The following is a 17,185-nucleotide window of genomic DNA, read 5'->3' on the forward strand; positions in this document are numbered from 1 at the left end:
TTTTGAAGGTAAGTCAGAAATGGTTTCGAGAAGTATGGGTGCAAGCGAACTGCTCCCGTCCGGAGGTCTGCGCCAGATTACTATAGCTCAGATTGTAGCTTGAATTACCCAGTGAACGGGCAGGATTAACCGCCCTGGCCTGATGACCGGCTGGCCGCCTTGTGTCTTTTAGTGCGCATCGGTCCAACCTCCTAGGATTGATGTTCACCCATTGTTGGCAGCCCTGATCCCAATCTTTCCCGACAACATCCAACATCCCGGCACATGCCGCACTATACGCATGGTGAATCTGTTATTACCTTGCGCTCGTGACGGTGATACGCCAACGAAAGCCCTGTTGCAGGTTGATTTGAAGGCTGTGGTATTCCAGCCGTATTGTTGTAAAGTAAACTTGAGCAAGAAGAGCCCCCAGTATACAATCCCTACTCAGTATGCTATGGCGCACCACTCATCCGAAACGTCCGAAGAGCTTCGTCGACACAGTGAACGTGCTTCGTTCGCGACTTTGCGCATGCGCAGCAGTCTGGGGCACTCTAGGGTGCGAAAACGGAGATGATCCGTTTCCATAGCACACCATGATTGGTAGGTTGTTGCAAGCCTTAGGCGCCCAGGCGTTTTCACAACGTACAGGAGTGCAGACCGATAAATACTGTGATCACACGCCAACTGGCCGCATCTTGGGGGCCAATAGGGAACCCAGGCAGTTCTAGGGTGTCCGCGATGTTGGTATCTGGGGCTTGCTTGATTTCCTATGCCCCAACACTGGAAAACGCCCTTTCAGATTAGTGGACCCTACCATAGCTGACAAGATCTCAACGGCCACCTTATTATGCGGCATCGAATCTCAGGGACTGAAAGACATATCTCGGCGTTGAAGGAAGATGTAGCGTCTTGAAAGATGATCGCAAGGCAAGTAGGTTGCTGTAAGCGCACGTTCGGAATTTAATCCTCTAAGTCCTCTATTTTTATCGGGAAGCGTTAGTTGCCAGTGTAAGTAACCAGCGCATTCAACAGTTTCATTAGCACTGAGCAGTTCTTTGTACTTCGAATATCGTGTATTTTCGGCCTCTTAGAAGAGCCATGGAACCTTCACATAGTTGTTGGTATCTGGAGTGATGCTTCATTGATGCATGTCCTGTAGTACTGATGGTATGAGTCGAGCATAAACCAAGGTTCTTCTTCAAAGCTCGTCGACAGGATGTCTGATGTTGGATCAAGGCCTTGAATATTCGGTACGATGTATCCACTGTAGCGGTAGCATCGGCGCCATACAGGCGGGTAGAGGGTCCGTGATGCAGGAATGAGGCACAGCAGCTATTGTAGTAATATCCGGTGTCAATTGAGCCGGATTACCCCACATCTCGGAATACCATATCGAGCATGGTTAGAACGCCAGCCAGCCGAGGTGCAGATGCAACATTGCAACTGCAAGCATAGCATTACGCAACATCTTCATTCCTATACTTCCTTTCCTCCGATAGTAGGGGAATTAAAAGCGAATCCCCCAAAGGCCTTGCGCTGTCTCATTTGTTGTTCTGAGCAATTGTCGCGTGCGCACTTCCATCCGCACCTCCACCTCCCCGCATTTCCCCACTCGATCAGCGTCACTACTCCTGTCCCTGACAATGCCAATATCACCGGCGATCCGCATTGCTCCTTCGCGTGCAGCAAGGGCTCTCAATCTCCTTCGAACCGTACAATACACGCATCCCCCATCATGCCCTTGCCATTCGAACCCCAATTATCATCAATCGCCGTCCACTGTCCAGCAAGCACGCAGACATCTCGCTACACCACTAGATCATTCACAACAAAAGGAATATGCATTCGAAATGGCGGCCTCTAGCATCCGATTCGGGCCAGGATGTACAAAGGAAGTCGGTATGGACTTTAAGAACATGGGCAGCAAGCGTGTCATGGTGGTCACAGACCAAACTGTAAGAAAGCTGGATGCAATGAGGCAAGTCGTTGAGGGACTTGAGCGGGAGGGCGTAACATATGAGATCTTCGACAAGGTCAGGGTGGAGCCAAAGGACCATAGCATAAGGGAAGCCATTGATTTTGCAAAGCCATGGAGGCCTGATGCTTTCCTGGCTGTTGGTGGAGGTAGTGTGATCGACACTGCCAAGTTGATGAATCTTTACACTACCTTTCCCGAAGCAGACTTCTTGGACTTTGTCAACGCACCACTGGGCAAGGGATTACCTATTCCTTCGAAACTGTTCCCCCTCATTGCAGTCCCTACAACTGCAGGAACTGGTTCTGAGACTACTGGTACTGCAATCTTCGATCTGGTCTCCAAGCGGGCAAAGACTGGCATCGCACATCGCAACCTGAAGCCCACTCTTGGAATAGTAGACCCGATAAACACGCGCACTATGCCATCGGCTGTTCATGCGTCTTCGGGTCTTGATGTCCTCTGTCACTCTCTGGAATCTTGGACCGCGATACCATACTATGAGCGCACTCCCCGACCTACGAACCCCATCAACCGTCCCGCATATCAAGGCGCAAACCCCATCTCCGATATATTTTCACTCAAGGCTCTGAGGGATACTGTCAAGTACCTGCCACGTGCAGTCAAAGACCCGGAAGACCATGAGGCTCAATCACAGATGCTCTTAGCTGCAACTCTTGCAGGTGTTGGTTTCGGTAACGCAGGTGTTCATCTGTGCCACGGAATGTCGTATCCTATTTCAGGTCAGAACCCAGGATACAAACACGCCGGTTACGAGGTTGACCACACCATCATTCCACACGGAGTTAGTGTCGCAGTAACAGCACCGGCAGTATTCAAATTTACCGCCGCATCGAACCCAGAGCGTCACTTGGCCGCAGCCGAAGCCTTTGGCGTAGACATTTCAAACGTCAAGGCAGAAAGTGCTGGAGAGGTATTGAGTGAAGCATTGGCAGAGTTCTTGATTAAGCTCGGCGACCAACCCCGAGGTTTGAAGGCACTTGGTTTTAGTTCAGAGCATCTGGACCAGTTGGTTGAAGGCACGATTCCCCAGGCAAGAGTATTAATGTTGGCACCGACTCTGGAGACACAGAATGTGGATGCGGAGAGGGAGCAGTTGCGGGGTCTGTTTGAAGAGGCGATGGAGTACTAACACGCTATCGCTGCCCATTCAAGTGCGCAATCTTTTCGGCAAAGTACAATTAGTCATCTCATCTTACACTGGATGAATGACAAAAAGTATTGGGAATGAAAACAAAGTGTGTTGCTTTCTGTACATGAGCGTGTCTGTGATGCGGAACAAAGCGTGTCTTTCCTAGGGGCAATCACACATGTGTTTCAGCCTCACGGCCCCACCCCGCAACCCCTCCTTACTCCAGCTTTTTTCAATCAATGGCTACCACTTTTGTCTCATATGCAACTGTGGATATGAAAATTCGGGGAGAATGGTTCTGAGAATCGTGATAACTGAATGATTAACCAAAGAAAGCTGCTATTCAAAGCGTTGACAAGACTGACGTTGCGTAGAGATCTTCACATCCACGGTACCACAAGAAAACCGCCCATGGTCTTCACACCCAGAACGTCACAGTGATGGCATGATAGAGCCTCACCATTTAGGTTCGCGGTGTGGGGAAGTGGCGGACCGTCTCACGATCTGGTTTCATCTCCTCGTCCGCAATCGTTTTGCGTTTCAATCGCTTCGGCTAAAGATCCCCTCTGATGTAGTCAAGTCAACACTACTTATGATGTGTCTCGTCTTCCCATATTTTCTTTGCCACCTTGATTCCTTCTCAAGATTTTTTTGAAACCTGCAAAAATGAAGTCAATCATCGGATTGAGCGCCCTGGGCGGAGCTCTAGCATCCTCTAATGCACATATCGGATTCGTTGCGCAACAGCCTCTCTTGCACAATGTTTGCCCTGCAAACTTTAACCTTCACAACGAAGAATGCCTGCCCTCAGTGCAGGTTACCTTGGCCACGTCGGCGCCGACTTTCGAATCAAACAAAACACAGATTGCACCATTCATAAATTCGCTGGAAGACGCGCAAAAATTAGCCTCAGAAACCGAAAACTTCCCCTGGTCCTTTTGGCCCGAATGCTTTACCCCAAAAGACGAAAACGACGCCGACGCAAACCCCTTTTGCGTCTTCACAAACACCACCTTCGCATCCGGACGAGGCATATCAATCGTCACCACCAAAACCAACGCCTACTCAATACTAGAAAACCACGCATTCACAGACCCCGCCTCCCTCCAACGCAGCAACAACTACCAAAACCCTCCTTTCTACCAACACGAATTCCCTGGCAAAGGCCGCGGCCTCGTCGCCAACAAAACCCTCAACCGCGGCGACCAAATCCTCGCCTCAACCCCCATCCTAATCACCGACGTCGACCTCGACGAGCTCCCTGAGCCCGAACGTCTTGCCCTCCTCTACCGCGCCGTCGACACCCTGCCAACCCACACGAAATCCCTCTTCTGGAGCCTAATGGGGCGCTCCGCACCGGGCGAAGACGACCCCATCGACGACCGCCTAACAACAAACTACTTCGAGCTGACCCTCTCCGGCGAAACCCTCTCCGGTCTCTTCCCAGAAATCGCAATGATGAACCACGACTGCCGCCCAAACGCCGCGTACTTCTTCGACGAAGACACCATGACGCATTATGTGCATGCCATCCGGCCCATCTACCCAGGCGAGGAGATTACCATAACGTATATTAACAATGAAGTGACCCGCGTAAGGCGCATGGGAAGGCTGCGGACGAACTGGGGATTTACGTGTGCGTGCTCGGCGTGTAGTGCGCATCCGCTTGTCACTGCGGAGTCCGACGCACGGATTCTGCAGATTGAAGAGGTGCAGAAGGTGCTGAATGACTGGACCAACACGTCGAGTGCGACACCCGCGCTGGCGGAGCTGCTGGTGAGTTTGTTTGAGCAGGAGAGACTGCATGCGGGGCTTGCGACGGCGTACCAGCATGCGGCCGAGGTGTATGCTAGTTTCGGCAAAAAGTGGGAGACGGTGAGGTATGCGCGGAAGAGTCTGGAACTTACGCTGTTGGATAAGGGGTGGGCGGATCGCGATGTGCTGGCTACGAGGAAGATGGCGAGGGAGCCCGAGGGGAGTTGGGCATGGAAGAGGAGAGTGGGGCTGGTGAAGCCCGAGTCTTCATGTGCATGTGGGAAGGAGCATTCTCATTCATGATACTGTTGTTTTCTGACAAGAAGACAAACAATTAAGGGCAGGGGGTGATTTGCCTCGTCAAAATGTCTATTATGAATAACGTTTCGTTCTTAGCTAGAAGCGATAATGAGAAAGGGAATAAAATAAAGGATCAAAAATACAGATTTTCTATGGACAAAAATTGGCAAAAAAAAAAGCGTTGGGGCATAACCAGATGCCCACTGCTACCCGAGCTTCGCGCCCCGAACATTTGTGTTGAACACGGTGTTACACTTCTTGCGTGCCTCTGACGCCGTGATTCTAAAGGACTCGCCTGCACAGTTGCCGCTCGATGGCATGCCACCTGCGTTGCAGAGCGCCTTGCCAGCCTCAGGGACAGAGCCTTGGAGCAGATTCGGTGACTCGATAATGGTAGCGGCCATGCCGCCGACGGCGTGGAAATCGACATGGCAGTGGAAAAACCACACACCGGGGTTGTCGGCTTTGAAGCGAATGACGGCGTATCCGTTTGCTGGGACGACGAGTCCGTCGCGCTTCGAGGGCACTTCGGGGAAGCCGCCTTCTTGGCCATCCCACACACCGGCGCCTTTGGCTACGACTTGGAAGACGTGGCCGTGGAGGTGCATGGGATGTGGTCGTACGTGAGGGTTGTTCATGTGGATCTGAACGATTTCTCCGGATTGAATGATCCAGGGGTTAACACCAGGGCCATATGTCGCGGGGTCCATGCTGCCAGTTGTCAAGGCGGTATAGAGCGTAGGGACCTTTGGGGCAACCCAAGGGTCAGCATTGAGGGGCGTACGCGTTCCAATTCCAGGAAAGTAAGTCTGATTGGTTGTGAATTCGATGCGGTTATTCACGGGTCCCAGGAGCTTCTGGCCATCCAGCGGCTTCATGTAGAAATCATCGAGTACACGGGGTTCAGCGCGAGCAAAGTTGGGCAATTCCCTTTCAATCGCTTCAACCTCTTGCATCACGTCACAGACGATTCTTCCAATCACGGATATGTCGTCCTGTGGGGGAGCAGCGCCAGGGAGCATGTCTGTGTCCATTGACGCGTGCCAATTGGACGCGCCTTTTGGGTCATCTTGGCCCTTGACCACTACACCATAACTCTGGCCAGCACAAATCAAAATTCTGTCAGTTTCCTGGGGCTGTACCTGGACACCGTCAACCTCGACGACAGAAAGCGGGTAGTTATCCATGTAGAATTGGCCACACGCAACTGCCGCAGTGTTGACGATGCGGAGCAGATATTTTTTGCCCTTGACCAGTTTGAGGTCAAAAGGCTTGTTAGAGTCATTGAAGAGGAAAGCGTTGGGCGAGTCAAATCTGGCGTCGGTATTGTCCGGACTCATGTATTCATCAATCAACTCGGGCATGGAGCGATGAAACCTGCCATCTGTAAGCCATGTTATTTTTACAGATCTCGAGGCACTCACCAATCAGACATTGACAAGAAGATCTGCTTATCGATTCCCAAGGTCTTTTCCCAATCCCTGTCGTGCACAATCATTTTGCCTCGGAGACCATCTGGGTATTGGCCCTTTTCATGCGCATGGTACCAGTGGGTGCCAGCAGGGTTTGCGACGAACGTGTAGGTATAAGATTGTCCAGGACGGATAGGGCATTGTGTAATGCCACTAGGTCCGTCGGAGAGTTGTGTGCCAGTCTGCCATATGCCGTGGAAATGGAGGGATGTAGTTTGATCCGGAAGTCCATTGTGCACAGTGATAATCAAGGTGTCGCCTACATCACACTCAATAGTGGGAATGGGCCATTGGCCATTAATCCCTATGACTTGTCGGGAGAAGCCATCAGGAGCGGCCTGTAGGCTATCAGTATACGCAAAGCTGTGTAGGCCAAGGAGGGAGACGATGATGCAATCTCGCTAATCCTGGGAGGAACCAAAGAGTTACTTACCGTCACATAGCCGACGGTAAAGTCGTAGCTAACAGTCTTAGCATACGCAACGGTGGCGCACACTAAGAAGTATGCAGCCCGAGGAATATGCATGGTATTTTGGGGAAGATGGCAATAGCACGACGCAAGAGAACATTCCAGAGCAGGGCTGTCAGGAGGCAATATAAGTACCGACGCGGGGCTCCCGCAAGAAACAACTCACGTCTTTGCCCTTGAACCTGAGACCGCCGGGAAGAGTGTTGTTTACGCACAACCAATACTTCTAAACCACGTACCCCTGGACGGGGGGGCGGAGATCTACTAGACAAAGCGGGTAGCCGTGCCTGAGAGGGCCGTCTGTGTGTGCCCGCAATGATCAGATCGCGTGGTGAGATCGGATCGGATCGCTAGAAGACATTGGCTGAGATATACTTAGTTACCCTGTGGGTCTAGAGACGACCTGATACTAATCCCGACTATGATGGAGATATCGAAGACAACTGAATTCTAGTCCAGAGCGTTGATGCTGTTACATGAGGTACAGCTAGATTTGAAGGATGTAGCGGACTATCTGGGCCGTCGATTGCAGAGAGCCCCCTTTCCAGTGCGGCACGGTCGTGCATCATGTCTGCAAAACAAAAAGAGTAGTCGCAGCATGCATCAGGAGAATGCTGTGTTGTGTTAGCGCGCCTAGGCTAGGAACAGGTTAGTGCGGCTCGTACAGACGGGTCGAGCGTAATGTAGATCTCGGTACCAACTCGCTTACTATCACCAGTAAACTTCGGACATGGATGGGAGAGCCGGTGTCGTCAAGCTTGTTCTGTATGGACAGCCTATGAAGACCAAGACACTGTGCCGTTTCTCGTGAGCCAATTGAACGAAGTTAGCAGATGTGCAGAGACGGATGATCTGATGCATCTCGGTAGGTGCTACGCGAGAGCTGCACGTGGCGACGTTTCCGATGCGTACTTGGCTGTGCCTTGTATTGCTTATTCTTGAGCTTGGTGGCATGGATGGCAGGCCATTCCTTACAAGCGTATGCATCCAGAATCCGTTGGTGCAGGTTCACAACTGATCCCTGCATCAGACGTGGCTGGTCGGACGGAGCTGTTGGCAAGTATTTCCCGGCAGTCCTGTGCATGCGAATATCATGCCGATATCTCTGAGTGAACGTGTGACCTACTTGTATGGTGTCTTGATTTCCACCGCGGAGTTTCTGTTTGTAACTCGAGCGGACTTGACAGATCCGATCGATCCGCGCTGTGGTAGTCAAGCCAGCATTCAAGCAGAAAATACGGCATCATTAGAGGGAGACGTGCGGGCCGGTCGATCAACAGAGGCCACGGCGCTTAGCGTAGCAACGGCAATTGAACGGTGCTGGGGCTCGTTCGGTACTACGCTGATCTCCTCAACCAACGGCCAGACGATAGGTGAACCTGTCCGTAAGCTGTGAACTCCACGGTGCAAAAATAAACAACCTGGTTGGCTGTTCGTATTCTACCCAAGGAGACTGGGTGATGAATTCAGGAGACAAGCCCATGATTTCCGAGTGAGCGTGAGACTGGGTAAAAGATTGTTGATACGGACTCTCGGATGCAGCGGGGAGTGGGGCGGACGAGGGAGAAAGCCGAAGCACCGAGCTTGCGCAACACCACGATTGCTGTGGCGGTCTGCGCCTCAACACATTGGACACTGCTCTCTCCGCGTCGATGAATATCAACGGGAGCGCGAGGGTGCCCTGGCTATGGATAGAGTGACTCAGTCTCAACAGTTGTGGCCTCATGTGTATGACGCAAGCGCACGGTAGACGCATGGGAAGTGTGTAGTACTTGGTGTAAGTAGCAGCGATAACAAGTAAACCCATAATGTGATCTGCCATCAGGTGACAGCGCAGAAGCTAGCCAAATGGACTGTGTTCTATCAAGCATGGGAAAGCTCCAGGAATTGACTGTGGGGTCTTCAAGTTACGAGCAACAGTCTACACGCTACGTATTGGCACCTTATGACCTGTGTCTCAAAAATAGTGGACAACTGATTATTTTTGGTAGCGCGAGGTTGCCATAGATGTCTAGGTCAACAATTATGCTGTGCGTCTATTGCTTGTCCTCCGCGCCAGTGTTGCTTGTTTACTACTCCGACTATCGAGGTTTGGGGATAGTACATGGTGTATGTAATTACATGGTCCCCGCCTTCGCTTTACCTACTATACTTACACCTACGCTACAAACTACACAAAATCACCGTTCAAGTCTTGCTCGGTACATTGCTTGTCATACTAGGAAGTGCTTCGCCCACGATCTACTACGTGTACATCTTGTGCTTATCTCAAATACGTCGCGAGATCGGAGAGCTTGGCGGCCGAAAGTTCCGTTAAACCCTTTTCGGTCGGAGTTGCGAATGGTTTCAAACACCATACTACCATTTACATGTGTTAGCGCTCGGAGATTGATGTCCTTGTCCGCGCGAGTGGATTCGTACCTCTTGCACTGCCTCTGAGCAGGGCTAAAGTTAGGCCGAAGACTTGACTTTGTTGAAGTGTTCATCCATGTATTTGACCGTGGACAAACAATAGGATGGGATATAAGAGATTCAAACGTTCCGCTCCTCAAGTAGTCATCCACCACTGCAACCAAACCACCAACCCATAATCAAGCCGCCTTGTCTCCTTTCAAACACCACAGACAACTTCTCTTCCATACCAAACACATCAAGCTTCATCATGGTAGTTCCGCTTCCAGCACCCGATACGTGCACACAGGTCGGCCCAGATTGCCCAGTGGAGGGCACCATTCTAGGATACTACCCCGACATCGGTGTCAACGCCGCATATGCGGGGTTCTTTGCCCTTTGTGCTATCATCAACCTTGGACTGGGACTCCGATACAAGACATGGACCTATATGGTAAGTGTCTTGCTCTCATTCACTGACACATATGAACATGGCTAACAGTGTCAAACTGCAGGCTGCCATGAGTCTGGGTTGTCTAGGTGAGGCAGTGGGATACGCAGGCCGAATCATAATGTGGAATAACCCATTCGACAACACGGGTTTCCAGATGCAAATCTGCTGCCTCATCATCTCGCCCGCCTTCATCTCCGCCGCCATCTATCTAACACTGAAGCACATCGTCCTGAGCTTTGGCGAGTCGTGGTCGCGCATCCGACCTGCGTGGTATACATACATTTTCATTACGGGAGATTTCCTGTCACTGGTGCTGCAGGGCGCGGGTGGTGGCATCGCTGCGACTGCCGACTTTGGCAGCGAGGCACAAGATAATGGCACAAACATTATGATTGCAGGTGTGGTCTGGCAAGTCTTCACACTAACCGTCTTTGGCCTCCTGCTTGTTGAATACGCCATCCGCACATACCAGCGCCGCGAGGAGCTGTCAGACGAAGCCCGGACTCTGCTACAGCAGAAGTCGTTCCGCTGCTTTCTCTTTGCCATTGCGGTGGCCTTTATCACCATTTTTGCTCGATGTGTCTACCGTATCCCCGAACTTGCTTTTGGGTGGAGGAGCGAGCTGATGCGCGACGAGGTGGATTTCATCGTATTGGAGGGAGCTATGATTGTCACTGCAGTGGTGGTGCTGACCATCTTCCATCCCGGATACTGCTTCCCTGCTCTTGCAAAAGCGGGCGACAAGAGCAAGTCGGTTCGGGGCAAGAGCATTTATGACGACTCGGACGCTGAGATGATGCCTGCTCGCCGCGCATCGCAGCAGGTGCAGACGAAAGATTTTTGATTTTTTGTTTCCATATGAAGCGGGGGATTTGTTCTGGAGTTGGATACCAGCCGGTCTAGAATGCTCTTGCATGGCCTGTATACATATGTTGAGGTGTGGCGCACAGGATTTGTTTTGCTCAGAATGGGCATTAAAGGGGAGTTTTAGGATTGGGGTCTACAAATGCCATATTACACGATACTGCACATAGGAGAATTGAGATGTTTCTTATGGGGTTTCGAAAATACCATGACACTGTATGTTTCACTCTTGCTTTCTTTTTTTCTTTCTCTTTCTCTTTGGGCGCTGTGCCATATCGGTGTGCTGGACAGAGCGGGATGGTAAACCAGGCATCAGCAGAAGCTGTCAGCGGAAGTGTTGGAGGGGTGCAGCGAGTGCTTGAAGAGCTTGGCAAGTAAGCCGGAGTGGGTCGAGGAGATGCGGAGCAAGAACAGAAGGCACGTGACGCGCCTAGAATGCTCTACTGCCACTACCATACTGCAGCGGCTACATGGCGCCGACGTGAGCATGAACAGGCGGGTTTCAACCAGATGCATCAGGATGCCGGCGTGCTTACCTACAGCCTGGGCACTGGGACGACCCGGAGCTAGAGAGTAACGGGCTGCACATGCAGAAAAAGCCATGTCTACAGCCACCCACCCGCCGGGCTGCCACGGCCATAGATGGTGTGCTGGAGGTGAGTGGCGGTAGTGTGGCGCGCCATTGCCACAACCCGCCGGCTGCAGCAGATGACGTCAACTGTGGCTGTCTGGTAGTATTTGAACCACGTCGGCCATGCAGCTGTGCTTGCGGTGTTTGACTTTTCTCTGCTGTGCTTCTTCTCCTCTTCTTCGTATTTCCTGGGCCAAGTCACGTCGAGCAACAACGGCATGGCAGCTTATACGTACACACATGTAGGCACAATGCCTAATCCGCTCCTCGAGTACTGACAAGCCAGCGCAGCCGCCAATCAACACTCTCTCTCGCTCGAGGCTAGCACGCCCGTCGTCTTTTGCAATGATGGCGGCACGACGTCACGCCACGGGCTGGAGCCAATTTGGCCGCCTAGCCGCCGCAAACCCTAGCCATTTGGCTATGTACCTACAAGTACATAAGTAGTGTAGCGCCGCCAGCCTCAGCCTCAGCCTCAGCCTCAGCCTCGCGCACCGCCACATGTCGCACATCGACTCGTCACCACACGGCCATGGCGGGCCATGGCGGCCCAACGACCCAGCTTCTCCTGGCACGCCAGCGGCTTCCGCGATGCACTCGATGCCCCATGTCGGCCCTGTTGGTCGCCCCAAGCCATGGCAAGCCCTGAAGCCTGGAACCCGTCGCCATGGTGCCTCTCCATCCGCGCGGCCATGGCCACATGTGTGCCGCCGAAGCTAGCCCTCGTACTGAGGCGTAAAAGTAGAGCAGAGCAGAGGAGACGTCGTGGCTCTTTTTGCATCTTGACAGGTGCCCCACGCCTGTTGTTCCAAGGCGTCCACGCTTTGGGTATCCAAATGCGCCCTGACAGCACGTGAGCTGATCACTCGTCCCCTCATTGGCTAGGAAACCCTCTCCGCAACATGTTTTTCGTCGGCGATTTGAACCGAGGAATCGCTTCAAGTCGCGAGTCCTATTTGCAAAAGAACACAAGAGGCGGATTTTGCGGCCAGCCTGATGATTGTGGGTGTGTATGTGCGCTCTCCTTGCCCTCGAAACGTGGCGACAACGACTCCGATGCTACAAACAACCAGAGCCGCCCCGTTGACTTCAGAAAGCCTGCGGCGTTGCCATCAGCACTTCCATTGGCGCGAGCTTGTCGCTCATCGCCGAGAACTCCACAGGCTCCACCACTACCACCACCATCAACCTTGGAGTCTTTGCAGCCACCAACTTCAACCACAACCACATCGCCCACACCATGGACCTCTCAGACCGATGGCAGACTATTGCTCCTGCCTCAGACGAGCCCGGACAGCGGCGCGCCCCGCCAGACCGTCGGAAGCGGAGGCAGGCCGTTGCTGTGGCTTGTGTGCACTGCCGCAACGGGAAGGCCAAGGTACGTAGGACCGTGTTACACCCAACCAGTGTCATGAGTCTTCGGTGACCCCAGGTACTTTGCCTTGACTTTCAGCGGCAGCTGATGCCTGCCAGCAATGCAAAGTACCAAAGGCCCTCCTGTCAGCCACATGCACCACTGTAGTTCTTTCAACTACTCTTCTATGGGTAATCACTGGCTGTGATACTACCTGTAGGTGGCCGACTGCTGCCTTTGACCCTCTCCCGAAGGCTGCTAATTCAGTAATCCGCAGTGCGACGGCACGAGGCCACGATGTAACCGCTGCAAGGACAACGATCTTGTATGCCAATACGATGTCGCCGAGGGCGTCTCCAGAGCTGAGCGCATGAAGATCATGAAGAGGGACAGTATGACCGGCGAGCTTGAAGATCTCAAACGCATCGTCAACTTCCTCCGCTCAGGTACAGACGACCAAGCCGCGGCCATTCTAGCAAGACTACGACTTGGTGACACTCCCGAAGATGTGGCAAAGTCTCTCTCCTTGGTACCCTCTCCAGCAGCATCCACCCAACCCCCCAGGTACGCATCACTACATTACAGCTTCCTCTATAGCTGCAAAAGCGCAATGGTAACCGGAGTTCAGCTTACTGGGCCAGGAGTCCACCGATACCTCTGGAAGTGCAATGAGCCATGACTCCGTTTTCGATCCAAGCAAACCTACTCCCACGTTTCGTCAAGGCTCCAGCGCATCTTTGGCATCGCCTCCAGGTCAAACTACCGCTTGGTCACCTTCTGCAAATCTTCCGCATTCTGCATTTGCGCCCCCAGGTAGAGGAAAGCAGTCAAGCATCAGCGAAGAGCAGTCCTTTTTGTGCCCTCTGTTCGATCGAGACGACTTTCTGTTACCCAAAGCCGAAGACGAGGGCGAAAGTGATGACGCTGGCGACGATGAATTCGAGGAGAGAAACATTGACCCACGGCTCACTCAGCAGGCTTCAACTTTTGACCTCCGTCCCATTCCCTCGTCCTCATCAAAAATGTCTTCCCAAAGCCAAAGACGGTCGCCACACAGACACAACAGGGTTCGCTCCATTTATTCCACTCACCTTGCTGGACGACAGCCGATTGTAAACACTATCCGCATCCACCCCAATCTCGATATTCGCAGCTTTTTCGACAACACACCTTTTCTTACTAGCGCCGAGTCGAGCCAGTACTCCAAACCTCCGGATACGCATACTCGCAATCTTTTCCTGCCAACATGGGCTATGCTCCCAATCAATACAGTCCCCGATCCTGGTTCTCTCAGGCGCACTGTACTGAGTGTATTACACGAGGCAACAAACTTGATAAACAACGGACATCCGCCCGAAGAGATTATTGAGAAGCACCCGAATATTGCTGCTCTGTTTGACGAAGAAGTATACAACAACTCGGGCATTCTTTCCAAATGGGCGGTTGGTATGGTGCACGGTATGTTTTTGAAAGGTAACTATTCACACCCGTTTGCAGCTTTCGATTTTTTTTACTAATTAGACTAGGCAACACATTTACATGCTTCGGATTTATGTACCTCTTTTGGTCATTGATGCGCTGGATGATTTCACCTTCCCCCGAGACGTACAATGCAATGCCCGAATGGCTCCGTCCGACCCCGAATCAGCTTTTTATGCCGCACATCAATATCGTCGATTTTGTTGTCTGGCCCGCCTTTCGCGAACTTGCTGTTCAAATTCCCGCAATGCAGGAACGCATGGAATGGCTCATGGATATGAGCCTCAACATTCAGTGCGATTGGTCCTTTACCACCACAGAGGCGCTACACAAAAATGAAGAGACGGGCCGAGTAGATTTGTGCGACACAGCAAGGGATGTTATCCGGAATCTGGCAAATTGGAGTGTTGGACCGAGTTTCAGGGGATACATTAGCAATGCAGATTCCTATGTACGAATCAGGACAGAGGGATATTGAACGAGGCAATCTGTTTAATTGTCTCGAAGACGCCAAAGTACACGGAATATAGATTTATATGGCGCAGTATAAAGGGAAAAATCAAAAATTTAGAAACCAGAAAATCATTCAAGATATATCAAGGGTTCAACGGGCATACAGAAGTAATGCATATAAACAAGGAAAAGACGAAAAAAAAAGGAGGAAAATACCAAATGATCAGAAACAAGGATCAAATACGAGGACACTGCATGTAAAAAATCGGGCCGAAGCATAGTACATACATAAATTTACAGCGGAAGTCTGCAAGACGTCATGCATGCGAAGACACTCTGTAAAAAATATCAAACCTTACTCTCTTCTCTCAATCTTGAGGAAAAGCCTGATTCTTGCTTATTTTTTGTGAATGCTGCAATTTGACCTAGTAACGTGGAAGAAGAGCAAAGACGCAGTACTACAGGAAAATAGCATGGACTGATTTATTCCTAGTTAATCCAAGAATACTTCCATGAATCAAATATCCATGCTAATCGTCTCGCTCGTCGTCTGCTACATAACAAACGGCAAATTATTACTAACTAGTGGTCACATATCGCGATGCCATTGAGCCAACCAGACAAGACTCTGCGAAACCAAGTATTAGTTGCCTGCGTCTTCCCTTTCCACAGTTCGAGAAACATGTTGTAGCTATCGACAGACGACACCGCAGACGTGTACATGCACCAGCCTTTCCATGTCAAAACAAGCATCAATCTTTTCCCTACATTCGCACATATACAAGACCCGCCACCCCAAGACTCTCAAACAACCCAAGGCACAACCCCCGTCTCATGATACTCCTCCCTCGCCCTAGCATCCAACAGCACATCCCTCGTAGCATTAAGCTGCTGCATCGCTAAATTCGCGCTTCCCCTCTCTTCCTCCGACGACGCCTTGTCAGGATGCAAAGTCCGCGCCATCCGGCGATAGGATTTCTTGATCATGGCGGCGGTGGCGCGCCAGTCTTCAAGCCCTAGGATCGTGTACAGGAGGGTGCTGGTGGGAGGGGCGAGGCGGGTTGGAGTAGAAGGGGGGGAAGAGCGAGAGTTGAGGGTGCGGGTTGAGGATGGTCGAGAGGGTGGAGGGGAGACGGCAGGAGGTGTTGCGGGAGGAGTCACGGGTATGGTGAATGGAGCGTAGTTTTCGAGGTTCTCCCAGTAGGGATCGAAGGGGGAGAGGGAGAAGGGAGTTGAAGGGGAGTGGGGGGATGGTGCGGGCGTGGAGTTTGTAGAGTAGGTTTTGTCGCTCAGAGGGATAGGCGGTGTACTTGTCTTTGACCTCTTGGGCGTGGAGATGGTTGTCGTGGTATGGTTTTCTGCATCTTCGTCAAGGAAGATGGTGAAGTTAAATTTACGCTTTTTGCTCTGCGATTTTTTGACAACAGGTGCCTCAGGCACAGGGAGTCGAATCTTCAACGATGGTCGGGCGGCGCGGGTTTGCGAACGGGTTTTCGGGCGAACATAAGGCGCAGTATCGTTTGGGGTATCGAATTCTCCTTCTTCAATGACTGGGAGTGGTGTGGCTACCGCAAGGGCTAGCAGGTCGTCGATAACGCTCGCCATCTTGACTTGACCCACTGCAGAGCTATAAACTCCAACTCACCCAATTGGTACGGAGAAGAGGAACAGGACAATACAAAAAAAACCAAGGCACCCAGAAAAACACAAATGTACTAACCTGAAGATGTATAAATCAGAAAACTGACAAGACTTGTACGCTTTCAAACAGCAGATTGAACAACGAGGTGATGGTCAAAGAAAGACAGCAGCTTCCCCTCTCTATATAAAATCAAGAAAAAGACTAAGACTAGGCAAGTGAAGTCGAATGAGCGTTTGTGATTGTAGTCCAAGCGCAGCAAATTCGAGGTGACGAGCACTTTTGTATATTGCCAGGTACGTCAGACGCCACAAGATCCGAGCTTCTCTCATAGTGAAGCTGAGCTGAACAAAGACAACGACGCGGGGCAGATTGACACCAAAACGCGACAACGCGTGTAGCACGTCCTTTACTTTGCACGCGTAGATTTGCTCTTGGTGCATAGTGGAAGGGGTTTATGACACGTTCTTGAGTGTCTGTTGGTCCAGAATACGGGTGTGGGAACGAATGTGGTGGGAGCCTGGCGATGGTTTGACACATGTGATTGCGCTTTGCTTGCTGAAAAGCATGATAGTAATGATCGCGATTTTTGAAGTGTTTCGAACGTTGAGGTGCGTTTACATGAGTAAAATGGTGTACTTGTTTTCGTGTCTAGGCAGAATGGCGCGCTGTTGGTGCTTGAGTGAGTGAACTCAATGTACATACTCGGCCGCCCACTCAGACGCACATACCTGTGCAAATGAATTGATTAGTGGGTAGTCGTGAGGAGAGTCTGGCATGGTGTTGTGATTGCATATCGCAGGAGGGGTGTTAT

General features: G+C 51.5%; 7 protein-coding genes across 7 annotated transcripts; 5 read left to right on the forward strand and 2 right to left on the reverse strand.

Moving 5' to 3' along the window:
• The first annotated feature begins 1,450 nt into the window (after positions 1-1,450).
• COCSADRAFT_37131 (uncharacterized protein) lies at positions 1,451-3,354 on the forward strand. Its single transcript, XM_007701687.1, has one exon. The coding sequence runs from the start codon at positions 1,626-1,628 to the stop codon at positions 3,108-3,110; it is 1,485 nt and encodes a 494-aa protein (XP_007699877.1). The 5' UTR covers positions 1,451-1,625; the 3' UTR covers positions 3,111-3,354.
• Positions 3,355-3,585: 231 nt separating this feature from the next.
• On the forward strand, positions 3,586-5,326 carry COCSADRAFT_37132 (uncharacterized protein). Its single transcript, XM_007701688.1, has one exon. It carries the CDS (start codon positions 3,777-3,779, stop codon positions 5,166-5,168), a length of 1,392 nt encoding a protein of 463 aa, XP_007699878.1. The 5' UTR covers positions 3,586-3,776; the 3' UTR covers positions 5,169-5,326.
• A 45-nt stretch (positions 5,327-5,371) lies between these two features.
• Positions 5,372-7,163, reverse strand: COCSADRAFT_26703 (uncharacterized protein; the record flags this gene model as incomplete). The annotated part of the gene is made up of 3 exons (XM_007701544.1): positions 5,372-6,542; positions 6,590-6,975; positions 7,071-7,163. 3 exons carry the CDS (start codon positions 7,161-7,163, stop codon positions 5,372-5,374), a joined length of 1,650 nt encoding a protein of 549 aa, XP_007699734.1.
• A 2,587-nt stretch (positions 7,164-9,750) lies between these two features.
• COCSADRAFT_143242 (uncharacterized protein) lies at positions 9,751-11,008 on the forward strand. The gene is made up of 2 exons (XM_007702119.1): positions 9,751-9,951; positions 10,013-11,008. Exons 1-2 carry the CDS (start codon positions 9,769-9,771, stop codon positions 10,793-10,795), a joined length of 966 nt encoding a protein of 321 aa, XP_007700309.1. The 5' UTR covers positions 9,751-9,768; the 3' UTR covers positions 10,796-11,008.
• A 533-nt stretch (positions 11,009-11,541) lies between these two features.
• COCSADRAFT_326665 (uncharacterized protein) lies at positions 11,542-11,842 on the forward strand. The gene is made up of 2 exons (XM_007702120.1): positions 11,542-11,688; positions 11,738-11,842. The coding sequence occupies exons 1-2, from the start codon at positions 11,570-11,572 to the stop codon at positions 11,769-11,771; spliced, it is 153 nt and encodes a 50-aa protein (XP_007700310.1). The 5' UTR covers positions 11,542-11,569; the 3' UTR covers positions 11,772-11,842.
• A 415-nt stretch (positions 11,843-12,257) lies between these two features.
• Positions 12,258-14,757, forward strand: COCSADRAFT_357629 (uncharacterized protein; the record flags this gene model as incomplete). Its single annotated transcript, XM_007702121.1, has 4 exons — positions 12,258-12,824; positions 13,078-13,364; positions 13,429-14,273; positions 14,327-14,757. Exons 1-4 carry the CDS (start codon positions 12,687-12,689, stop codon positions 14,755-14,757), a joined length of 1,701 nt encoding a protein of 566 aa, XP_007700311.1. The 5' UTR covers positions 12,258-12,686.
• Positions 14,758-15,329: 572 nt separating this feature from the next.
• Positions 15,330-15,759, reverse strand: COCSADRAFT_37136 (uncharacterized protein). The gene has a single exon (XM_007701689.1). The coding sequence runs from the start codon at positions 15,717-15,719 to the stop codon at positions 15,537-15,539; it is 183 nt and encodes a 60-aa protein (XP_007699879.1). The 5' UTR covers positions 15,720-15,759; the 3' UTR covers positions 15,330-15,536.
• Between the last annotated feature and the right edge of the window lie 1,426 nt (positions 15,760-17,185).

This window comes from Bipolaris sorokiniana (assembly GCF_000338995.1).
Source record: "Bipolaris sorokiniana ND90Pr unplaced genomic scaffold COCSAscaffold_7, whole genome shotgun sequence".
Classification (NCBI taxonomy): domain Eukaryota; kingdom Fungi; phylum Ascomycota; class Dothideomycetes; order Pleosporales; family Pleosporaceae; genus Bipolaris; species Bipolaris sorokiniana.

Excerpts from the sequence above, each read along its gene's own strand:
- COCSADRAFT_37132 (XM_007701688.1), top strand. The coding sequence starts at position 3,777 with ATGAAGTCAATCATCGGATTGAGCGCCCTGGGCGGAGCTCTAGCATCC.
- COCSADRAFT_37131 (XM_007701687.1), top strand. The coding sequence starts at position 1,626 with ATGCCAATATCACCGGCGATCCGCATTGCTCCTTCGCGTGCAGCAAGG.
- COCSADRAFT_143242 (XM_007702119.1), top strand. The coding sequence starts at position 9,769 with ATGGTAGTTCCGCTTCCAGCACCCGATACGTGCACACAGGTCGGCCCA. Across the intron at positions 9,952-10,012 it reads ACAAGACATGGACCTATATG|GCTGCCATGAGTCTGGGTTG; the intron begins GTAAGTGTCTTG and ends GTCAAACTGCAG.
- COCSADRAFT_37136 (XM_007701689.1), bottom strand. The coding sequence starts at position 15,719 with ATGATCAAGAAATCCTATCGCCGGATGGCGCGGACTTTGCATCCTGAC.
- COCSADRAFT_326665 (XM_007702120.1), top strand. The coding sequence starts at position 11,570 with ATGCAGCTGTGCTTGCGGTGTTTGACTTTTCTCTGCTGTGCTTCTTCT. Across the intron at positions 11,689-11,737 it reads CAGCTTATACGTACACACAT|CCGCCAATCAACACTCTCTC; the intron begins GTAGGCACAATG and ends AAGCCAGCGCAG.